Raw genomic sequence first — 25,345 nt, 5'->3', positions numbered from 1 at the left:
TGTTCAAAATTATTTTAACTTTAATTATCGCTCGTGCATGTTACAATAAATAGAAATAAACGGAGATGCTTTTTTTCCATCAACGGTTCAGATTATGTATGTGTCTTATACTTTATCATGTCTTCCAGAGCTTTACTTGAATGAGTTAGTACCATATCTGCAGTGCCGTACTACCGTGATGTGAAAACGCGTTTTACGTCGTCTTCTATTTATTCTTAGCTAAAGACGTTGAAGCTGGAACTCATGGCTGCCTCAAAAAACTACACAAGACACTAGTTGGTCATCGCTACTCAACGCAACACGTCACAGCAACACAACTCAACCCAGGAGCTGCTGCGCTTCTCCCCTAGACCTTACCACGTGACTCACTTTGCTTATGTACAAGTCACGTGTGTACAGGCCCCGCAGTCAGCGCGCGTGCGCACTAGTTTGGAACAACAAAAAAAGTGTTTTAAAGTTTAAAAGATGAATTTTAGCTTTCTTTACATCACATTTACGTTTTAGAGCATGTAAACCCTATTTTTCAATGATTACAAATATTGGAGCATGTGACTGGCATTTTTTAATTATTTATTTCTTTACTTAGATGATCCCTGTTACCTTGATTATCCAATTAAAAGCTTTGACTGGCTACTCTTTCTTTGAGCCCTGGGTATCCCCATGTGAGGTGCCATGTTCTAAGTTGTTTAACACATCTATATATAAATGATTGATTGCCTCATATTTACTTTTTACTCTCAAACCTTAATTTATTTTAGTGGATAGCAAAGAAATTCATTGGTCTTGCCTTTCTTATATTTTCCATGAAAAACAAGTGTGCAGTTATGCCAAAAGTCAAGCTCAATAATAATACACTATATGGCTAAATTTCACTATGGTAAAAACCTGTACATTGACCCCATGTAAATGCTTTTGAGAATCCCATTCAAGATTTAGAGAGTCTTTTATTTTGCTGTTATAATTAACACAACTCTTCTGAAAGGTAGTGTTTCTGAAGGAATCAGGGACATCAGGCACTAGGGTGCATACAGCATTCCAGTTCACCCTGAGGGTAGTCAGTGCTCAAGTGCCTCCGGGCTCAGGGTCAGGGCTGTGTGCAGGACACTCAGGTTTTCCCACTCCAACCTTGTCAAACATCAACGTGGATCTCGCTGCGTAAACAGGAGTATTGTCTTGTTAGAACAGGTTTGGGCCTCCTGGTTCCACTCAAGGGATTATACAACCCCTGGCAAAAGTATGGAATCTCCTCTCAGATGATGTTCATTCAAATGTTTAATTGTGTAGAAAAAACAAGCACATATATGCCACAAAACAATTTTCACTCAACAATCCAAACTTCTGGCTGTATAAAACACTAAAAAAAAAAAAAAAAACCTAACTACAGTCAATTACAACTGTTTTTACAGATCAAACAGAGGAAAAAATATGGAATCACAAATCTGAGGAAAATTATATGGAATCACCAAATAAAAACACTACTAGTACTTTGTTGCACCAACTCTGGCTATTAACAGCTTGAATTCTCTAAAGCATGGATTTAACTAATGACAAACAGTATACTTCATCAATCTGTCTCCAGCTTTGTCTTATTGCAGTTGCCAGATCAGCCTTGCAGGTTGGATCTTTGTCGTGGACCATTTTCTTTAATTTCCACCACAGATTTTCAATTGGATTGAGGTCCGGACTATTTGCAGGCCATGCCATTGACATATGTCTTTCCTGTGGGAATGTTTTCACAGATTTTGCCCTATGGCACGATGCATTATCATCCTGAAAAATAATGCTACCATCACCAAACATCCTTTCAATTAATGGAATAAAAAAAGTGTCAAAAATCTCAATATAAACTTGTGCATTTATAGAAGATGTAATGACTGTCATCTCTCCCATACCTTTACCTGACATACAACCCCATCTCATTAATGATTGTGGAAATTTGCATGGTTTTTTTTCATCATACAGAGACCTCCGACACAATTATGTGCTTCCAACTTTGTGAAACGGTTAGGGGGCGGCTCAAATTTTAATCTGTTATCATTTTGTGCCACATTGTGTAGAACTATCATCAAGTTTTCAAGTGTGTTAAAATGTCTCAATTAGACCATGTGGCATGACCACGATGAGTAAATCTAGCAAAAATGTATTGTTTTGGGAATTTTTTTAAGTGATGCATGTAAAAGAAAAACTGTTTTCATATTGCTAACTTGAACTCAAATTTATTTAAAGGATAAATAAAATGATCAAAGCTAAACATGATTATAAATAGAGGACCACACTGTACCTGTAAGAACAACCTTTCCAGACACAAATATCACAAGGTCAATCCGTGGCTTCACCATTCGGTAGATCAAATCAGGAACCAATTCGGGTTCATATCTTTGACAATAACATTATAGTTACCATACAGAAATGAAATTGCATTAAGATTTAAAACATGACCAGTTATTTGGACAAACCTGCTGAACTGTTTGTGAGCCAGTTCCAGGCACTCCAACTGTATGGGGAAACACACATCACAACTGCCGACCAGAAATTTGCCTGGGAAGCCAACCTTCTGTACCACCCGGACATACTTCCTTGCAGCAAGGTGAGACTGCTCCTCACTGGTGGGAAAGAAGATAAACCTTAATCAAATAAGACACTAGTAGAATAGACAGGGAAGCGAGAGAATGTGATATTGACATGACAACAAATAGTTCATTGGAACAGAGCATTTAGTATCAGGCTCCATATAAACAACTAACTACACTGCACTATAATGTACCCCAGCCAATTACTGCATTTAATATACCGTAATTTCCGGACTATAAAGTGCACCCATATATAAGCCGAACTATAATATAACTGAATTTTACAAATATTTTTATTTTAAACATAAATAAGCCGCACCTGTCTTTAAGCCTAGTGTAAGTCTACACTGAAACTAATGAACTTTACACAAGCTTTAACGAAAGACACGTTACACACGGTGTAACGGGTGAAATATATTGCGCTTCCTTTAGGAGCATATCCGTATTTTAGGAATAGCCTGGCACTGCATTTTTTCCGGTATTACTGCGTGTGTGCAAGGATTAGGTACCTATTATTTTCTGAGGCTCATTTCTAAGTTTCTTCTTTGAATAACCCGTAACGCTGTTGCCAAGAAAAATAAAAAAGCACGAGTTTTGGAAACCTGTCTGTGCTTATATGATTTCTGTTGCAACTGGAGTTAGTGAGCTCTCCCTTGACCCGGACTAAACGCGTTACAAAGGCTTGTATCTAAACAGTAGCCTACCAAGAAAGTCATTGTTCACTGTCTTCCTCCTTCCTTTCAAAACTATTTCTCTCGGGAGTTTCTTTTTGCATCGCTGTGCGTTTAAAAAAACAAAACGTTTTTTCCGCGGAGTTCAAAATGTGGGGAAAAAAGTAGCGGCTTATAGTCTGAAAAATACGGTACATGATTTTGAAGATAAAACTTGCTAACCTCTTTGTGCCAGTGCAGACCAGTTTTCCTGAGCTGAAGATAAGGGCAGTGGTCCTGGGTTCACGGATCCGCATAATTACAGCAACAAAGCTCTATAGAAGAGCAAGATTGGAAGAGCTGGCAATACTGAAGGCAGCATCTTCAATGTGTTTATAACATTTACATTTCGCTATTGCAAAATATTATTGCCTATGAAACACGTTTATTTTCCTCTCTTTAATCTCAGATTCATCAGGGAGTGAAAGCTGAAGGCACTACAAAAGAAATCTAATGACATGTAGCCCCTCTGTCACAAATTTAAATTAGACATACCTTTGGATTGTACTCAGCATTTTGACCTTGAAGGGCAATGGCTTTCAGGTCTAGAGGACATGCCAGGTTTTGCTGTGGACACTATATTCCTGTACACAACCAAATACAGATTAATATGTGAACAAAATCTAGCATTCTATTTAAATTTAAGTGAAATTTAAATTAAATTAAAAACTTTAAATTTAATTTAAGTAAAATAACCCAATTAACAGTCAAAACAGAGCAGATTGCACACAGCCTACTGATACATGTTAAAATACCAGGAAACTAGAAGGGCACGTCTGAAACATGAGAAAGTTTAAAATACAGTTAGAAAATGCATCGCTGTCCTATACCAGTGCCAAGCACACCCTGTATTCTCCTGTTTACCCTTACAGACCACAAGTTTTTTTTTTTTTTTTTTTTTACAGCCAAATATAGAACATTCCTCCATATTTAAAGCTGCTGAATGTAAGATCTTGAAATTTTACTTACTCTGGTGGAAAAATCTACTACAAGCGAATTATGGAAGAACATTTTGTAACATGGATTGTGCTTCGTTGACCAATTAACTTCATAACTCTAAATCAAATTTAAATTCAGTCATAATTTACAGCTACATCACAGATAATATAGTGTTAATGCACATGTAACCGGGTGGTAACGAAAGAAACACACACGGCAACAGAATAGTTAATTTATTATAAAGGGGTTTATCTGACTGCTGTTTTTTTTACTTACAGTTTACAGCGGTCGGTGGGAACATCAGCAAAACAAAAGTAAATTAAAAAGAATAAACTATTACAAAATAATGTTTTACCAATTTGCAGTGTAACAAAATCAAATCTTAACAGCGATTTACCACAGAGAAACACTGGTTAGAATCCCAGCACCAGATGCACACTCAATAAATTACACTTAAATAAACACCAAAAGACATCTCGAGTGTTAATGAGGCTGTATGCATGTACACAATCTAAGGGATTGTTTAACAAAAACTTCTCTCACCCAATTTACTGAACACACAGGCTCAGAGAATAACACAAAACAAAAATAAGCAAGAATACGATAAAGAAAATAAAGTAAATAAAATACGGTAGTGCTATGGTACAAAAGAGATAAGAAACACACACACTGTTAAACATTAAAACAATAGGTTTAACAGTATTTATAGCACTTAAAACACTTTCAGATAATTACATAAATAATATAAGAAGTACTGAACTTACACAGAAACTTGTATTTGCACCTGACACGAGGATCACGCAGATTATACTCGAACCGACCTCATCAGTAGGAACAGCACCATTTTAGAATAAACCCTACTCGATATCGAAACAACACACAGCATGCGACTGCTCCACAGAGTTCTCCAAAAAATAGCTGTTCTATTTTTCGCGCCTGTGAAAGGGAAATCTCGCGAGCCCAGACCGGAGATCTCTTAAAGGGCCACACACGCAATTTCAGCACAGTGAAAACTAAAGGCAAAAAATTATTTATACCACTGGCCACACACAGTTAGAGGATGACTCGATACTAAGAATGGCAAAGGTGTACTGATATACTATTAAATATAGAAGTATGGGGTTTGGAAGGTATTTATGACTGAGGACCTTTGGGATATTATTTGTGTTATACAGTGAGGAAAATAAGTATTTGAACACCCTGCTATTTTGCAAGTTCTCCCACTTAGAAATCATGGAGGGGTCTGAAATTGTCATCGTAGGTGCATGTCCACTGTGAGAGACATAATCTAAAAAAAATAATCCAGAAATCACAATATATGATTTTTAAACTATTTATTTGTATGATACAGCTGCAAATAAGTATTTGAACACCTGTCTATCAGCTAGAATTCTGACCCTCAAAGACCTGTTAGTCTGCCTTTAAAATGTCCATCTTCACTTCATTTATTATCCTAAATTAGATGCACCTGTTTGAGGTCGTTAGCTGCATAAAGACACCTGTCCACCCCATACAATCAGGAAGAATCCAACTACTAACATGGCCAAGACCAAAGAGCTGTCCAAAGACACTAGAGACAAAATTGTACACCTCCACAAGGCTGGAAAGGGCTACGGTGAAATTGCCAAGCAGCTTTGTGAAAAAAGGTCCACTGTTGGAGCAATCATTAGAAAATGGAAGAAGCTAAACATGTGAAAGCTAAGCTAAAGCTAACACCACACCGGCTCTCTTTACCCAGCATCTTCCTCGCCAATGTTCGGTCGCTGGTGAACAAAATAGAGGAGATTCGACTCAGCATCACACACAGCATAAAACTTCAGAACTGTAATGTCATGATTTTCACGGAAACATGGCTACACAGCGGCATCCCGGACAACGCTATTGAGCTAGCGGGACGACACACACTCCGGGCGGATAGGACATTAGATGGCTCCGGTAAGACCAGAGGCGGTGGACTGTGCATTTATGTCAACAAAGCTTGGTGCACGAACTCTGTTATTGTCAAGAGTCATTGTTCAGCTAACCTGGAGTTTCTCATGGTTAAATGTAGACCGTTTTATCTACCGCGGGAGTTCACTTCCACCATTATTCCTGCTGCTTACATTCCCCTGATGCTGATGCTAAGCTCGCTATGAAAGAACTTTATGCGCCATCAGTAAACAACAGACTGTTCACCCGGAAGCTGCATTTATTGTTGCGGGAGATTTTAATCACTCAAACTTAAAGGCAGTTCTTCCAAAATTTCATCAGCATGTTTCATGTCACACCAGAGGGAACAAGACTTTAGACCATGTATACACAAACATGGCTGGAGCTTATGTTGCAACCCCCCTCCCCCACCTGGGACAGTCAGATTACCTTTCTTTGTTTCTCACCCCTAAATATGCACCCCTCATCAACCGGGTAAAGCCATCAGTGAGAACCATCAAGGTGTGGCCCGCAGACGCAGATTTCACACTTCAGGAAAGGTTTCTACACACAGACTGGAGTACATTTGCTTCTCAGGCCACCAGTGACTCTCACACAGACATTGACTGCTACACCTCCTCTGTTCTGGATTACATCAGTTCCACCACAAACAGTGTTACTACCCAGAAACAGATCATTACATACCCTAATCAGAAGCCATGGATGAACAAGGAGGTGCGCCTCCTGCTGAAGGCACGCACTACTGCCTTCAGGTCAGGTGGCGCTCAGGCCTACAGCACATCCAGAGCTAACCTGAAGAGGGGCATCAAAGAGGCCAAGCACTGCTACAAGCTGAAGATAGAGGAGCATTTTTCTAACTCTGACCCTCGACGCATGTGGCAAGGCATCCAGGCCATCAGTGATTACAAATCCTCCCACTCCACCCCCGCTGCCACTGATGTCCTCTTTCTGAATGAGCTTAATGACTTTTATGCTCGCTTTGAGAGAGACAACAAAGAAACTGCCACAAAGCTCAAACTCTCGGCTGATCACTCTCCAATCAAACTCTCCTCCACAGATGTCTGCAATGCACTGAGCCGGATCAGCGCTCACAAAGCCGCTGGACCAGACAACATCCCTGGTCGCGTACTTAGGGCATGTGCTGAGCAGCTCGCTGGGGTCTTTACTGACATTTTCAACCTGTCTCTTGCCCAAGCAGCTGTTCCCACTTGCTTTAAATGTACCTCCATTGTGCCAGTGCCTAAACACTCTAACCCAACGTGCCTGTCGACTACCGCCCTGTAGCACTGACACCCATTGTCATGAAGTGCTTTGAGCGGCTGGTCCTGGCACACCTGAAGGACTCTCTGCCAACCACATTTGACTCCCACCAGTTTGCCTACCGAAGCAATAGAAGCACAGAAGATGCTGTTTCCATGGCATTGCACTCTGTGCTCACACACTTGGACAATAAGAACACCTATGCACGTATGCTGTTTGTTGACTTCAGCTCAGCATTCAATACCATCATTCCATCCAAGCTAATATGCAAACTCCTAGATCTGGGCATTAACACCTCCACCTGCAACTGGGTCATGGACTTTCTGACCAAAAGACCCCAGCAGGTTCGATCTGGCTCCATTTGCTCCAACACCATCACACTCAACACTGGTGTACCACAGGGCTGTGTGCTGAGCCCTTCCTCTACTCCCTCTTCACCTCCGACTGCAGGCCTGTGAATGGATCTAACTCCATCATCAAGTTTGCAGATGACACTACCGTGATTGGTCTCATCACCAACAATGATGAGACTGCCTACAGGGAGGAGATCCAGCACCTAGCCACATGGTGCAACAACAATAACCTACTCCTTAACACCTCCAAGACAAAGGAGCTTATTGTGGACTTCAGGAAGGAGGCAAGAGGTACACATGACACCACCCACATCAACGGGATGGCTGTTGAGCGTGTCTCCAGTTTCAAATTCCTGGGGATCCACATCTCGGCAGACCTGTCTTGGAACATCAACACCTCCAGCCTGGTCAAGAAGGCTCACCAGTGTCTCTTTTTCCTGAGGACACTTTAAAAAAATCAGCTCTCCTCGGATATTCTGGTGAACTTCTACCGCTGCGCAGTAGAGAGCATCCTGACCAGCTGTGTCACAGTCTGGTATGGGAGCTGCTCTGCTGCAGAGCGTAAGGCACTGCAGCGGGTGGTGAAAACTGCCCAGCGCATCACAGGGACTCCACTCCCAGCCATGGAGGACATCCAAAAGAAACGCTGTCTGCGTTGAGCTCGCAGCATTCTTAAGGACTCCTCTCATCCCGCCCACAGACTGTTCACTCTTCTGCCCTCTGGCAGACGTTTCAGGTGCCTCCGGACCAGGACCAGCAGACTAAAGAACAGCTTTTTTCCTAGAGCTGTCTCTTTAGTGAACTCTGACACTCACTGATACACTACTACATTCCCCCCACACCTCACACTCTTTGCTAATGGACTCTCTGAACAAAAACTTACGCTCACCAAGACACTGATCATTTCTCACCTCACACTTTGTTGTTGCACGGACTGTTTACACAAACCTTTGCTCATTTGCACACTGCTCTTTTTTTTATTGCTGCTCACCATAAACTTATCACCACTGTACATATACCTGTTCTTTGTTTATAGTTACAGCAATATTATTATGTCCACCGCTTACATCCTTCTGTAAATCTGTGTATAGTAATAGGCATCTGTATAGCATGTTCATAATACATTTATATATATACATCTGTATATTATTGTTCATAGTACATATATACTCATCTGTAATTATATTTATATTTATAGTACATATATACTCATCTGTAATTATATTTATATTTATAGTACATATATATATATACATTACTCTGTATATTGTGTTTTACATATATAACATATATTCATCTTTATACAACATTTATAGTACATATTCATCCTTTAATTACTGTTTATAGTCTTTATTTTATTTAACTGTAAATTCATGTTAAATCTATATATCCTGCACTTGCTGTTATTGCACTCTGGTTAGACCCAAACTGCATTTCGTTGCATTGTACTTGTACATGTGTAATGACAATAAAGTTGAATCTAATCTAATCTAATCTAATCTAATCTAATGACTGTCAATCTCCCTCGGACTGGGGCTCCATGCAAGATCTCACCTCGTGGGGTCTCAATGATCCTAAGGAAGGTGAGAAATCAGCCCAGAACTACACGGGAGGAGCTGATCAATGACCTGAAAAGAGCTGGGACCACCGTTTCCAAGGTTACTGTTGGTAATACACTAAGACGTCATGGTTTAAAATCATGCATGGCACGGAAGGTTCCCCTGCTTAAAATAGCACATGTCCAGGCACGTCTTAAGTTTGCCAATGACCATTTGGATGATCCAGAGGAGTCATGGGAGAAAGTCATGTGGTCAGATGAGACCAAAATATAACTTTTGGGTCATAATTTCACTAAACTTGTTTGGAGGAAGAAGAATAATGATTACCATCCCAAGAACACCATCCCTACTGTGAAGCATGGGGGTGGTAACATCATGCTTTGGGGTGTTTTTCTGCACATGGGACAGGGCGACTGCACTGTATTAAGGAGAGGATGACCGGGGCCATGTATTGCTAGATTTTGGGGAACAACCTCCTTCCCTCAGTTAGAGCATTGAAGATGGGTCGAGGCTGGGTCTTCCAACATGACAATGACCCGAAGCACACAGCCAGGATAACCAAGGAGTGACTCTGTAAGAAGCATATCAAGGTTCTGGCATGGCCTAGCCAGTCTCCAGACCTAAACCCAATAGAGAATCTTTGGAGGGAGCTCAAACTCCGTGTTTCTCAGAGACAGGCCAGAAACCTGACTGATCTAGAGAAGATCTGTGTGGAGGAGTGGGCCAAAATCCCTCCTGCAGTGTGTGCAAACCTGGTGAAAAACTACAGGAAACGTTTGACCTCTGTAATTGCAAACAAAGGCTACTGTACCGAATATTAACATTGACTTTCTCAGGTGTTCAAATACTTATTTGCAGCTGTATCATACAAATAACTAGTTAAAAAAATCATACATTGTGATTTCTGGATTTTTTTTTAGAATATGTCTCTCACAGTGGACATGCACCTACGATGACAATTTCAGACCCCTCCATGATTTCTAAGTGGGAGAACTTGCAAAATAGCAGGGTGTTCAAATACTTATTTTCCTCACTGTATATGTCAGATTAAAAATATATATAAAATGATTGTGTAGACTTTTGATGTATTCTTTCTAATTCTGACCCAACAGACCTGAATATTAATTAATTTTCTAGAATTTTTGGAGTGACAGCAAAGGGACACAAACATTTTTTTTTCCTCTCTTGACCAGTAATCATGTTGTCCTCGTGTACTGTAGACTTTAATATAAAGACTGGGCAACCTAAAAAACTGATAAACTTATGTGATATCAAATCTGCTGTCATTTTACATGCAGAAGTGCATGTAGCAAAGCTGTGCACCTTAACATATTTACTGTTCTGTTATGTTCTTGGTGTAGCAACTATGCCACCCCTTCGAAACGAACTCGAAGGAGAAAGAAGCCTGTTTAGAGCACAGACCCAAAAACGAAACCCTTCCAATGGCTAAGGTACAAAATTTATTTAAAAATAGGACAGAATATACATAAAACACCTAAACATTAAATAATTGATACCAGTAGCCCATCCAGAATTGGTCCCAGCTCTCAAAGAGGTTAACAGCCAGCTCAACTCTCTCGCTATGATGACTGCTTTCGTTGCGTGCGGCAAACCTTTAGGCATAGGGGGACATCCCTCTTACATTAAACACTCAAAAGGCAATAACCACAAAAGAAAACACAGCAAACTTAAATCCCATACACAAAGGCATGCACACAAGCACACAAAATACAAGCACCACGAGTTAAGCTGGCAGCATAAGGCTGGGAAGGTATCATCAATAAAAATAAAAGAATACAAAATAAACAAAGCCCCGGCCAACCGGACTCGTACACAAACAATTCACATGATACACGTGATGCCACCATGCAGCACACTCCTGAGACCGGCCAACCAGGGGACCAAACAAAAACAACAAGGGAGAAACGGCAATTGATAAATCTAAAACAGAAAAACAAAAATAACAACACATTTGCTTTAAAACACAAACATTTAAAACCATGGTTACCAACTGCACACACATTTAATTAAAATATTAAATAATTTACCTTCATTGACATAGAGCAGATATAACAATCAGTTGATGTTCAAGCATTTATCCAGATCTACACCAGCAGCTGTCAACATACACAGTCAGCATTGCTAAATTTATCTGAAACTAAATAAACAAAAACAATTTTCCCATACAATCAAAAATAAATCCCTCTAAATAAACAAATTAAACAAACTTGGCCTACCTCCTCTAGGGCGACTTCAAACACAACCAAACAAAGCAGCACTATAGCCCATGTGCTTTCAAAACAGGGCCCACATTTCAAGGCCTCTTCTTTTTCTTCTTCTCGTGGTGTTTTATGGCACGATGCATTATCATCCTGAAAAATGATGCTACCATCACCAAACATCCTTTCAATTGATGGAATAAGAAAAGTGTCCAAAATCTCAATATAAACATGTGCATTTATAGAAGATGTAATGACTGTCATCTCTCCCATAGCTTTACCTGACATACAACCCCATATCATTAATGATTGTGGAAATTTGACATACAAAGACCTCCGACACAATTATGTGCTTCCAACTTTGTGAAACGGTTAAGATGCGGCTCAAATTTTAATCTGATTGTTATCATTTTGTGCCATATTGTGTAGAACTATCATCAAGTTTTCAAGTGTGTTAAAATGTCTCAATTAGACCACGTGGCATGACCACGATTAATAAATCTACCAAAGATTTATTGTTTTGGGATTTTTTTAAGTGATGCATAAAAAAGAAGAACTGTTTTCATATTGCTAACTTGGGAGAAAATGCTAGAGGAGCATTCTTTCATAGAACTGGGCGTTGGTGGGCCTAGAGAACAAGCTGTGAAAAACAAGGCAACATTAGACGAACAAACACGACATGCGCAGAGGCTCTGATACAACATGAATTATTGTAACATTTTTCCAGTATGAAAATCAGAACCAATTCTCAGAAAATCAGACCTTTAGAGTTCAGTTTACTATGTAGAAAAATATATTAACAAAACATTTACCTCTAACCACTCAAATAGTAATCACAGTGACAGAAACACATCTAAATAGCATGCACAATGTTTGCAAATTAAATATCCATTAACAAAGGTTTGTTTCAAGCTAAAGCCTAAAGAATCACTTTCAATAAAATTTGATTTCTAAACAGTCACCTTATATATTGACATATCAGAACTCAATAAAAAGTAGAAGTGCTCGTTTTTCACTGTTTCCTGAATCCTTTCAGAATTGGGTAGATATTCTCAAAAGCTTCATATATTTCAGAGCGATCTTTTGCACCTAGATTTACAAAGAGAAAACAAACAAACAAAAAACTTTTTGATTGATGCTTTTGCAATGAAACGTTGAGGTCTATTAGGGAAATGTGCTCTACAAATTTATTTAAAGGATAAATAGAATGATCAAAGCTAAACATGATTATAAATAGAGGACCACACTGTACCTGTAAGAACAACCTTTTCAGACACAAATATCAGGAGGACAATCCGTGGCTTCACCATTCGGTAGATCAAACCAGGAAACAATTCAGGTTCATAGCTTGAACAATAACATCTAACTACACTGCACCATAATGTCACACAGCCAATTACTGCATTTAATATACATGATTTTAAAGATAAAACTTGCTAACCTCTTTGCGCCAGTGCAGACCAGTTTTCCTAAGCTGAAGATGAGGGCAGTGGTCCTGAGTTCATGGATCCGCATAATTACAGCAGCAAAGCGCTATAGAAGAGCATGATTGAAAGAGCTGTCAATACTGAAGGCAGCATCTTCAATGTGTTTATAACATTTACATTTTGCTATTGCAAAATATTCTTGCCTATGAAACACATTTATTTTCCTCTCTTTAATCTTAGATTCATCAGGAAATAAAGCTGAAGGCACTACAAAAGAAATCTAATGACATGTAGCCCCTCTGTCACAAATTTAAATTAGACATACCTTTGGACTGTACTCAGCATTTCGAGCTTTAAGTGGAATGGCTTTCAGGTTTATTGGACATGCCAGGTTTACTGTGGACACTATATTCCTGTACACCAGGGGTTTTCAACTGGTTCTGTGCCAGGGACCACCATTCTGACTAACAAGTAATCCGTGGCCCACTATTGTGTGTGTGTGTGTGTGTGTGTGTGTGTGTGTGTGTGTGTGTGTGTGTGTGTGTGTGTGTGTGTGTGTGTGTGTGTGTGTGTGTGTGGCGGGGGGTACTCCTTACCTGTTAGTGGGATTTCTGGGCGTGGTGACTTCCACACAGTCTGTCTATTTGTGGTGATATAGTGGTACATAGTGACAGCCTCATATCATTCTCTGGTTCTAGCCTTGCCCTGTACTTGTTCTTTAGATATGCCAGTGTGGAAAAAACGCTCTCACAAAAGTATGCAGTTGGAAAGGGTAAAAGACACCTCAATGCTTTTACTGTAAGCTCTGGAAATTCTGTCTGGCAACTTATCCAGAACTTCATAAGGGGTTGTGCGAAACACAGTGGTACCTCTTCTCCTGTTTTGTCAGTTGTTACTGTAAATCCATATTTAACATAATGTCTGCAGAGCATGCAGCAGAAGCCTGTCCATCTGTCCTGACATCTGTCACTTTCCTCACTAAAAAGCGATCCATGCTGGTGCTAACTAGCAAACTTCACCTTAGTTAGAAACGTTAGCTAACAGCTCCACTCCAAATTTCAATTCACCAAAACTATTAAGCGTCTATTCAATAAAACCTGAATAATGTGTTTTCTTAACTCCGAGAGGCTGGTCTATTTCACGCGCAAGATGAATGTGTACATATATGACACAAAACACAACGATAAGTGCAAAGCTAGCCTATCCTGTGTCAGTTTGAATATTTTAGATATTTTAATTACATTCAGTTTTCCCGCTAATGTGCAAATATTCTGGAAATGTTTGGAAAAATTAATAAATAAAAAAAGTGATTTTAATAGTGAAATTATGTAGGCTGTCACGGACCACATGCAATGCCGCCGCGGACCACCAGGGGGCCGCGGACCACCGGTTGAAAACCCCTGCTGTACACAACCAACTACAGATTAATATGTGAACAAAATCTAGCAGTGGGTTCCCCTTAAAACTAATCTTATTCTATTCAAATTTAAGTAAAATAACCCAGTTAACAGTCAAAACAGAGCAGATTGCACACAGCCTACTGATACATGTTCAAATTCCAGAAAACTAGACATCAGAAACATGACAAAGTTAAAAATACAGTTAGAAAAATGCAACAACAAAAAAAATGCATCGCTGTCCTATACCAGTGCAAAGCACACCCTGTATTCTCCTGTTTACCCTTACAGACCACAAGCCATTTGCTTTTTTTACAGCCAAATATAGAACATTCCTCCATATTTAAAGCTGCTAATTGTAAGATCTTGAAATTTTACTTAGTCTGGTGGAAAAAGCTACTACAAGCGAATTATGGAAGAACAATTTGTAACATGGATTGTGCTTCGTTGACCAATTAACTTCATAACTCTAAATCAAATTAAAATTCAGTCATAGTTTACAGCTACATCACAGATAATATAGTGTTAATGCACAGTAAGAGGATGACTTAATACTAAGGATGACAAAGGTGTACTGATATACTATTGAATATAGAAGTATGGGGTTTGGAAGGTATTTATGACTGAGGGACCTAAATAACCTGCTGTCTTTGGGACATTATTTGAGTTATAAACATCAGATTAAAATATAAAAAAAAATATATATATATAATTATTGTGTAGACTTTTGATGTATTCTTTCTAATTTTGACCCAACAGACCTGAATATTAATACATTTTCTAGAATTTTTGGAGTGAGCAACAGCAGCAAAGGGATGTGATATCAAATCTGCGGTCATTTTACATGCAGAAGTGCATGTAGCAAAGCTGTGCACCTTAACATATATTTACTGTTCTGTTCTGTTCTTGGTATGTACCTGAAGTGAGTATTAAATATCTCTGCATTTATTTTTTAAGGTAAAAGACAAATACAGCATTACCACAAGTACTACAACAATGCAATATCTTTGTTTCAGACTGTTTACTGCAGTGAAGTAGAAGCATCATTTCATAGTTTTAAAACTGTTGAACAGATATCTGTTATTCCAAAAAATATCTTACTGTAATTGTGGGATGATTCCTGAACTTTCTGCCACAGGAGCCACTGAGGTCATGGGTGTCATGGGGATCATGGGGAGGAAGCAGAAGGGGGAGGCTGCAGGCTGCCTCGTATTAACATAAGTGTCTGCTTCAGGAGGTCTTGCAGTTGAACAGTCCAGATAAACACCACTGTCCACTGTAAGACCCACTCCTGTGTTCTCTTTCCCTTCATCCTAAACGTTTAGCTCATCAGGTAGAAAGCTCAGGTCCAGATCATCATCCTCATCTTTCTGTTGGTTGGAGATGGAAAAGGAGAGGAAAGAGGGATCCTGAAGCTGTGGTGGGCCTTCCAAATCCCCTCCAAACATGTATTCAGAAGAACCCTGGTGAAAGTGGGCAACCATTTAGAGTATGTATTTTTTTAAGAAGATGCAAACCATTTCTTTATGCACCACAAGAGCTTAACATACAGCAATTGACTGGTCAAAGTAGGTCTCAAGCAATGCATCTTCATCCATTTCTCTCCAGACCCATTAGGGATTGTGAATGAACCCAAAAAAGTGAAGCAGATAGTCGCGTTGTGCAAATTGGAAACGATCTAAAACAAAGCTGGATTGTTTTTAAGTTAATAAATGAACAGCACCTGCGCAGATTCACTAATTGGGTCTAAACTTTATTAACTTTATTTTTAGAAAAACTGAAGGTAAAAGAACTGGGTCCAGATCACCCTGACCTCTTAATCAGACAGCAGACAAGCGAAAAGTGGAAGACGTACACGTGAAGCTACTCTTCATGTTGGTACACCAAAAAGGCCTGGCTATGTGGGTGCGTTTCTGCTAATGCCTTATTTTGCTTTCCGTGCTTGCTGTTTAAAACAACTGGGGCAGATACAGCATGGACAGTTACGGGAGTGAGAGATATGAAGCACCTTTCTGAAAAAATAAGAAAACATGAGAACACCAGGGCACACATGGATAATTCTGTCAAACTAGCCATTTTGGGAAGAGTGAACATCGCTACTCAGTTAGACGACGGCCACAGGATTGCGATAAAAAAACACAATGCAGAGGTGGATAAAAACCGGCATATTTTATCCATTGTGTTAAGTTTTGTGGGGCTTTTGAGTTGGCCTTGCGTGGGCACGACGAAACTGACTCGTCAGACAACCCTGGTATTTTTAGGGGTTTAGTGGATTTTGTTGCCTCACTAGACAATGTACTAGAGGAGCACCTTAAGACAGCAAACGTTTTTAAGTGCACATCGAAGACGGTACAAAATGAACTGTTGGACTCCATGCTATTAGTAATAAAGGATTACATTCTAGAGGAAGTAACTGCGGCTGATTTTATCGCCATTCAAGCTGACGAGACGACTGACGTCTCCACCCGCTGTCAGCTGGTGCTTGTGCTACGTTACGTGGATTCTAATAATAATATCCAAGAGCGTTTTTTTTTAGTTCTTGACCATTCAGAACGCAAACGCAGAGTCCATCGCTACAGCACTTCTGGACAGGCTAAGTACCATACTACCAAATGGACAAAAAAACAAAGCAATTGCCCAAACTTATGACGGGGCTACTGTAATGAGAGGAAGCACCGGCGGAGTGCAGTGAAAGATAATAGATGTGTACAAAAATGCTCACTACGTTCACTGTTATGTGCATCAGCTGAACCTCATCATACAGCAGGCGACATCACACATCCCCAGAATTGGAACTTTTTTTTTTCTGACCTTGGTGGATTTTCTGCCTTCTTCTCCAGGTCACATAAGCGAATCGCAGTGCTTGACCAAGTGGTTGCGCACAGACTTCCCAGAGCCTCTACAACACGTTGGAACTTTCAAAGTCGTGCTGTAAACACTGTGTACGAACACAAGGATGACCTTTTAAAATGTTTTCAGATCATCAGAGACTCAGGGAACTTTGATAACTCAACTGTCAGAGAGGCAGGGGGTTTTGTGAGGATGCTTGAAGACGAGGCTTTCTGTTTTTTCCTTGCATTGTTTCACAAGATCATGCCAAATGTAGACATGCTATTCAACCAGCTGCAGAAGAGGAACATCGACCCTGTCTACATTAAAGCAGCTGTCCAGGGATTCACAAACAACATGCAAGCAATCAGGTATATGCCCTTGTTTACTATTGTCTGATAAAGCTGCTGTTAGAAAGATTCGTTGTTAATTTTCATCTTTATTTTTTTTGGACCAGGGACTCAATCCCCTTTCTCTGTGGGGACAGTGCATCATCTGACCAGCAGCACCACCCCAAAAAGCGACAGAGGACACTGGGACCAGGAGAACAACAGAGGCTAGCTACAGAGGTAACACACACATACACACAAAACATCAAAAGATGGCGTATAGATTATAATTCTAAAGAAAATGAAATAGTGTAATTATAGCTATATTGTAAATAATTGTGTGTGTGTGTGTGTGTGTGTGTGTGTGTGTGTATAGAAGCAACACATGCCATAATCTTGCTTCTGTGTGTAAGTGGATATATCATCTTTTAGTGACCAATAAAAGGAACTAATATCAGTCCAGTAGCATAAAAATAGCCACTGTATTACAATGTTAAGCACTAGTTTGACCAAATAGCAGTCAGCCAAACAGTAAACTTAACCAGTCTACTTTTTAAGTGAACTAAAAAAGATAGGTACTGTGTAGAAGGAAATAATTACATCAATAACTTTTAAGAATAGTCTAAGAAAACCATGTAGCTGGCCACAGTTATAAAACAGATGGGCCAAGTCTTCATAACCGTAGCAAAAAAGTGCCGATCAGTCAAAAGTAGCATGATGTTTCTGTCATCCATACAAATGGGAAAATAAGTACTGTATTTTCCGGACTATAAGTCGCACTTTTTTTTCATAGTTTAACTGGTCCTGCGACTTATAGTCAGGTGCGACTTATTTATCAAAATTAATTTGACATGAACCAAGAGAAAACATTACCATCTCCAGCCGCGAGAGGGCGCTCTGCTTGATTTTGTTGTACATGGTTATCCTCAGAGTCATGGAAGTATCCAGAATTTAACTGCGACTTGTAAATTAACTGTTCAGAGATGCTTTAATGAATAAACATGTAACCAGATGTTCTTAAACTGTGTCTGCATTTCAATAAATCATATTGCAGCGCTTGCTGAAATTGTTTGCTGTGCCAGTGTGCCACAGCCCCACTTAAGAAAATTTTTACCAGCCGCCACTGATTTCTATTGCAATAAACTAAAAGTCTTCAATTGTAACAGACCGGAAACACTTCTGTTTGCTTTCAAAACAATATTACGTGCACAGGTTAATGCTCTAATCTGATCCGTCATAAAATCTTCATTAATTCCAAATAACAAAGTAGTTTCAGCTGTAATATAACAAACAAATATCAATGCGCATAACGAATACATTATTGATTTCTATAATAACAGCTTACACAGAGGAGGTTTTGTGGCTGATGCACCAAATAATATATGACTAAATCTAAAGGGTTTAAAAACGTCTTGTTGTTTAACAAAGTTTATACCGCATCACTGAGCAATACTTTGTTAAGTTTGGTTGACAGAAGGTCTAAGAAGTGTTATTATTTTTTAGTAAATGCACAGCTAAAGTAGTTCCAAGCAGGGTTTGACTGGACCGGTTAAGATTGAATCCTTCAAGGTAACTGAAATAAAGGAAAACTTAGCCCACTGTCCACCACAACACACAGATCTCAACAAACTCAACGCAACAACAAACTCAATGGCATAAAAAATATAAATATAATGCAAAAAAATGAATTGAATTGGCTCAAGCTTATATTAATAGTCCCATATTGACGGTTTGGAATTAGCAACAGAGACCTGAGTTATCTGGATGATACTCTATTTCAGGGGTGGCCAACCAGTCAGAGACCGAGAGCCACATTTTTGACTGTGTTACCGCAAAGAGCCACATCATACACATGGGCACACATGAACATCACCCATCCCTTTCTCTTACACACAAACACACACACACACACCCCTCTGCTCAGCCAGATTTATTGTAAATGTCACACACCAACATAATGACAGAAATTGACTCCTACAGTTCTTAGACCACAGGACAGTCATTCTCAACAATGAACATTGTGTGCACTGTCTCACATACACAAACTCATAGTTTAACCAAGTCCACAAACAAAAATATAATAATTTACAATAGCGTTTTTCTTTTACTATGCATGTTACTTAGTGGGACTTTTGGCATTCCTTGCCTTGAACAATCCCCTTCAAATCTCCCTCGTATTCCGTTGTTGCCACTCGAAGCAATTCTTTCACGTGTGTCAGTCAGAACAGATCGATGCTTTGATTTCACGTGTTCCAGGGTAGAAAACAAGGACTTTGTTTGTGTTTTTTTTAGGTGCGTGTTCACTACGCTTGAGTTCAATACGGTATTTTCGTCAAACGCGCATGTGCGTGAGATGAATATACCGCAGGGGTGGGCAATTAATTTTTACAAGGGGCCACATGAGAAACCTGAATTGTGTCAGAGGGCCACACTAACGATAATATTTTAGGGATGCACCGAAATGAAAATTCAATTCAAAAGGCAATGAAATCCATAATTTTGTGTGTTATGCCTTTTGCCTTGGCACCATCACTGGAAAACTTTCCTGCCTTTTCAAAAACGTCTACTACAGACGGAGTGCGCATGCTCGGATTGACTTTACTTTTCTGCGCCGCGTTCTTCTCATATTTAGAATGGCAATCGGGATGTTTGGATTTCAGGTGATAAATTAAACCCGACTTGGAGAAACTCTTTGCAGATACACCCCCTCTTGAAATTTCAGCATTGCATGTTTTGCAAATCGCTATCCGCACACCGCAGACATGTTGCTCTTATCCAGATAACCGTGTGCTGGCTGCGCTTTTTTATTGCATCATTACAATTGTGTTTCTGCTGTGTTGTTTCGGTGATTTAGGTATTTCCAAAATTCTCGGTTCATCCCTACACGCACATAAAAAATCATGAAACCAGCCAAAGAGCCACATGCGGCTCGCAAGCCGCGGGTTGGCCACCCCTGCACTATTAGTATTACTTGCTATTGAATCGAAAAGAAAAAATAAAACTAGAATGTGACATTTCCTGAAGAAAATGTGAGTAGTGCTTGCCAGTGCACAAATCCACACCCCGGGTGTGAGTCTTTAGTGCCGATTGTTTTTAGTGCCAACCAGATGCGACCGTACTCGGAGAGACGAGCGTTTCGATACCTGGCATGCCTGTTTTTGCCCTTTTTTTCGAGGGGGCAGGGCCAGTGACGTCACGAGACGAGTGGATATGCCGTATGTGCGTGTTGGACGATCGAGGGCCGAGCCGTGGCTCGATATTTGAATTCCCCATTCATTTTCTATGGGGCACGAATTGCCCTCTAGCTATTGCCCCCTTGGGCCAAAATGTTCTAAAAAAAATTATTGGCACGTCCGGGAGGCCAGCCTGGACGAGGGGATATGCCGTATTTGCGTGTCGGGTGAACGGTGGGCCTGAAAAAGCCAAAAACGGAATTGATTAGTTGTAACCTAGACATTTTGAGGGTTTTTAACGAGGCGGATGGCATCATTGCGATCGGCCCCGCACCCCGGACGAGTGGATATGTCGAAAACGCGAGTCGAGAGAACAAAAGTCTAATTTGTCATTACAAACTGAACTAGAAGAAGCTCTTATCATGGACGGTGATAAGATCATTGCATATGTATTGTGCATGTAACAGTAGAAAGGCATTAATAAAAATAGTATTATGGTTATTACAGTGAGTTTCTATAATTTTTTTAGCCTGTGCATGGTTCTGTTTATTATGAGTTGTCTGCTTTGACGGTAATATTTGATGTTAGCTTTGGGCAGCATGATATGAATTAAAGCTATGGAAGAAGTAAGAAATTGTTTGGGAGATCTCCCAGAAGAAGCTCGAGGTGAGTGTGTAATGTTAAAACATGAATTAACAACAGCTTAAAGCATGTTCAGATTGTGTCCTGTAACCATTTGCCTCAATTATCTGTTCAATTTTATATCTGCTAATGGCAGTACACTGTATGTCTGATGTCATCCATTAAATCATGTGATTGATCATTTGGTTGTTCAAAATGATTTTAACTGTAGGAATTATTTTGCATAGATTTATTGATCTTTTTTTTAATTATTGATCGTTCATGTGACAATAGAAATAAACTGAGATGCTTTTTTTCATCAACGGTTCAGATTATGTATGTGTCTTATACTTTATCATGTCTTCCAGAGCTTTACTTGAATGAGTTAGTACCATATCTGCAGTGCCGTACTACCGTGATGTGAAAACACGGTTCACATCGTCTTTGATTTATTCTCTGCTACAGACGCTGAAGCTGGAACTTATGGCTGCCTCAACAAAACTACACAAAACACTAGTTGGTCTACGCTACTCTACGCAACACGTCACAGCAACGCAACAACTCAACCCAGGAGCTGCTGCGCTTCTCCCCTAGCCCTTACCACGTGACTCACTTTGTTTATGTACAAGTCACGTGTGTACAGGCCCTGCAGTCAGCGCGCGTGCAGTTATGCCAAAAGTCAAGCTCAATAATAATACACTATATAGCTAAATTTCACTATGGTAAAAACCTGTACATTGACCCCATGTAAATGCTTTTTGAGAATCCCATTCAAGATTTAGACAGTCTTTTATTTTGCTGTTATAATTAACACAACTCTTCTGAAAGGTAGTGTTTCTGAAGGAATCAGGGACATCAGGCACTAGGGTGCATACAGCATTCCAGTTCACCCTGAGGGTAGTCAGTGCAATGGATTTAACTAATAACAAACAGTATACTTCATCAATCTGTCTCCAGCTTTGTCTTATTGCAGTTGCCAGATCAGCCTTGCAGGTTGGAGCCTTGTCGTGGACCATTTTCTTAAATTTCCACCACAGATTTTCAATTGGATTGAGGTCCGGACTATTTGCAGGCCATGCCATTGACATTATATGTCTTTCCTGTGGGAATGTTTTCACAGATTTTGCCCTATGGCACGATGCATTATCATCCTGAAAAATGATGCTACCATCACCAAACATCCTTTCAATTGATGGAATAAGAAAAGTGCCAAAATCTAAATATAAATAAGTGCATTTATAGAAGATGTAATGACTGTCATCTCTCCCATACCTTTACCTGACATACAACCCCATGTCATTAATGATTGTGGAAATTTGCATGTTTTCTTCATCATACAGAGACCTCCAACACAATTATGTGCTTCCAACTTTGTGAAACGGTTAAGCAACGGCTCAAATTTTAATCTGATTGTTATCATTTTGTGCCATATTGTGAAGAACTATCATCAAGTTTTAATGTTGTAATTAGACCATGTGGCATGACCACGATTAGTAAATCTAGCAAAAATTTATTGTTTTGGGATTTTTTTAAGTGATGCATGAAAAAGAAAAACTGTTTTCATATTGCTTTAACTCTTTATTTACAAATTTATTTAAAGGATAAATAGAATGATCAAAGCTTAACATGATTATAAATAGAGGACCACACTGTACCTGTAAGAACAACCTTTTCAGACACAAATATCACGAGGTCAATCCGTGGCTTCACCATTTGGTAGATCAAACCAGGAAACAATTCAGGTTCATATCTTGAACAATAACATATGATAGTTACCATACAGAAATGAAATTCCATTAAGATTTAAAACATGACCAGTTATTTGGACAAACCTGCTGAACTGTTTGTGAGCCAGTTCCAGGCACTTCAACCGTATGGGGAAACACACATCACAACTGCCGACCATGTTCACGATCTTGAAGTCAAGAAATTTGGCTGGGAAGCCAAGCTTCTGTACCGCCCGGGCATACTTCCTTGCAGCAAGGTGAGACTGCTCCTCACTGGTGGGAGAGAAGATAAACCTTAATCAAATAGGACACTAGTAGAATAGACAGGGAAGCGAGAGAATGTGATATTGACATGACAATAAATAGTTCATTGGAACAGAGCATTTAGAATCAGGCTCCCCATAAACAACTAACTACACTGCACTATAATGTACCACAGCCAATTACTGCATTTAATATACCGTAATTTCCGGACTATAAAGCGCACCCATATATAAGCCGAACTATAATATAACTGAATTTTACAAATATTTTTATTTTAAACATAAATAAGCCACACTGAAACTAATGAACTTTACACAGGCTTTAACGAAAGACATGTTACACACGGTGTAACGGGTGAAATATGTTGTGGCTCCTTTAAGAGCAGAGCGGTATTTTGGGAATAGCCTGGCACTGCATTTACCTGGTATTACTGCACGTGTGCAAGACTGAGGATTATGTCCTAGTTATTTTCTGATGCTCATTTCTACGTTTCTTTGACTAACCCGTAACGCTGTTGCCAAGAAAAATAAAAAAGCACGAGTTTTGGAAACCTGTCTATGCTTATATGATTTCTGTTGCAACTGGAGTTAGTGAGCGCTCCCTTGACCCGGACTCAACGCGTTACAACGGCTTGTATCTAAACAGTAACCTACCAAGAAAGTCATTGTTCACTGTCTTCCTCCTTCCTTTCAAAACTATTTCTCTCGGGAGTTAATCTTTTGGCATCGCCGTGCGTTTAAAAAAACGTTTTTTCTCCCGATGCCGTGCAGTTCAGAACACAGGCGAGTTGTGTTTTTTTCATTTCCGTTCCGAAATTTCATTGGTCTAATGTTATGGGGTTCAGTTTTTTGGCTTCAAGTTTGTGAAACCGGGAAAAACCCATGAAATATTAATAAATAAGCCGCTTCATTGTTTAAGCCACGGGGTTCAAAATGTGGGAAAAAAGTAGCGGCTTATAGTCCGAAAAATACGGTACATGATTTTGAAGATAAAACTTGCTAACCTCTTTGCACCAGTGCAGACCAGTTTTCCTGAGCTGAAGATAAGGGCAGTGGTCCTGGGTTCACGGATCCGCATAATTACAGCAGCAAAGCGCTATAGAAGAGCAAGATTGGAAGAGCTGTCAATACTGAAGGCAGCATCTTCAATGTGTTTATAACATTTACATTTCGCTATTGCAAAATATTCTTGCCTATGAAACACGTTTATTTTCCTCTCTTTAATCTCAGATTCATCAGGGAGTGAAAGCTGAAGGAACTACAAAATAAATCTAATGACATGTAGCCCCTCTGTCACAAATTTAAATTAGACATACCTTTGGATTGTACTCAGCATTTCAAGCTTTTTTATATTCCTGTACACAACCAAATACAGATTAATATGTGAACAAAATCTAGCAGTGGGTTCCCCTTAAAACTAATCTTATTCTATTCAAATTTAAGTAAAATAACCCAGTTAACAGTCAAAACAGAGCAGATTGCACACAGCCTACTGATATATGTTCAAATCCCAGAAAACTAGACGTCAGAAACATGACAAAGTTAAAAATACAGTTAGAAAAATGCAACAACAAAAAATGCATCGATGTCCTATACCAGTGCAAAGCACACCCTGTATTCTCCTGTTTATTCTTACAGACCACAAGATATTTGCTTTTTTTACAGCCAAATATAGAACATTCCTCCATATTTAAAGCTGCTGAATGTAAGATCTTGAAATTTTACTTACTCTGGTGGAAAAAGCTACTACAAGCGAATTATGGAAGAACCCAGCCATTAGGGAGGCACAAGCCAGTGCATTCTTAGTGCCGGTCCCAAGCCCGGGTAAATGGGGAGGGTTGCGTTAGGAAGGGCATCCAGCGTAAAACACGTGCCAAATCAAATATGCGGATCACAAATGAGGGATGATCCGCTGTGGCGACCCCTAATGGGAGCAGCCGAAAGAAGAAGAAGAAGAAGAAGAAGAAGCGAATTATGGAAAAACATTTTGTAACATAGATTGTGCTTCGTTGACCAATTAACTTCATAACTCTAAATCAA

At 39.6% G+C, this 25,345-nt stretch overlaps 2 protein-coding genes across 7 annotated transcripts; both read right to left on the bottom strand.

The window, feature by feature from the left end:
• Positions 1-927: 927 nt before the first annotated feature.
• LOC124390617 (TATA box-binding protein-like 2) lies at positions 928-25,041 on the bottom strand. 6 transcript variants are annotated; one of them, XM_046856665.1, is made up of 6 exons: positions 4,984-5,247; positions 3,776-3,864; positions 3,464-3,555; positions 2,457-2,603; positions 2,282-2,376; positions 928-1,151 (listed from the first exon to the last, which is right to left on the bottom strand). In XM_046856665.1, exons 3-6 carry the CDS (start codon positions 3,535-3,537, stop codon positions 1,063-1,065), a joined length of 405 nt encoding a protein of 134 aa, XP_046712621.1. In that variant the 5' UTR covers positions 3,538-3,555; positions 3,776-3,864; positions 4,984-5,247; the 3' UTR covers positions 928-1,062. The 6 variants fall into 6 exon arrangements, with proteins under 6 accessions (XP_046712621.1, XP_046712626.1, XP_046712622.1 ...); XM_046856670.1 differs by lacking the exons at positions 3,464-3,555; positions 4,984-5,247 and adding an exon at positions 24,689-25,041 and having other exon boundaries at positions 3,776-3,892; XM_046856666.1 differs by lacking the exons at positions 3,464-3,555; positions 3,776-3,864; positions 4,984-5,247 and adding exons at positions 12,981-13,072; positions 15,465-15,574.
• LOC124390615 (TATA box-binding protein-like 2) lies at positions 15,713-25,147 on the bottom strand. Its single transcript, XM_046856664.1, has 5 exons — positions 25,035-25,147; positions 24,310-24,401; positions 23,148-23,315; positions 22,971-23,065; positions 15,713-15,826 (listed from the first exon to the last, which is right to left on the bottom strand). The coding sequence occupies exons 1-5, from the start codon at positions 25,080-25,082 to the stop codon at positions 15,816-15,818; spliced, it is 414 nt and encodes a 137-aa protein (XP_046712620.1). The 5' UTR covers positions 25,083-25,147; the 3' UTR covers positions 15,713-15,815.
• Positions 25,148-25,345: the final 198 nt, after the last annotated feature.

Source organism: Silurus meridionalis, chromosome 8 (assembly GCF_014805685.1).
Source record: "Silurus meridionalis isolate SWU-2019-XX chromosome 8, ASM1480568v1, whole genome shotgun sequence".
NCBI classification, from domain to species: domain Eukaryota; kingdom Metazoa; phylum Chordata; class Actinopteri; order Siluriformes; family Siluridae; genus Silurus; species Silurus meridionalis.
The sequence above is the reverse complement of the archived record's forward strand: the minus strand, read 5'-3'. Positions and strand labels throughout refer to the sequence as shown.

Coding starts and splice junctions, on each gene's coding strand:
- LOC124390617 (XM_046856666.1), bottom strand. CDS start 13,054: ATGCGGATCCATGAACTCAGGACCACTGCCCTCATCTTCAGCTTAGGA. Junction 2,604..12,980: donor GTCTGCACTGGCGCAAAGAG/GTTAGCAAGTTT, acceptor CTTTCCCACCAG/TGAGGAGCAGTCTCACCTTG. Junction 2,377..2,456: donor GCTCACAAACAGTTCAGCAG/GTTTGTCCAAAT, acceptor TTATTGTCAAAG/ATATGAACCCGAATTGGTTC.
- LOC124390615 (XM_046856664.1), bottom strand. CDS start 25,082: ATGGCTGGGTTCTTCCATAATTCGCTTGTAGTAGCTTTTTCCACCAGA. Junction 24,402..25,034: donor TAGTAGCTTTTTCCACCAGA/GTAAGTAAAATT, acceptor GCTCTTCTATAG/CGCTTTGCTGCTGTAATTAT. Junction 23,316..24,309: donor GTCTGCACTGGTGCAAAGAG/GTTAGCAAGTTT, acceptor CTCTCCCACCAG/TGAGGAGCAGTCTCACCTTG.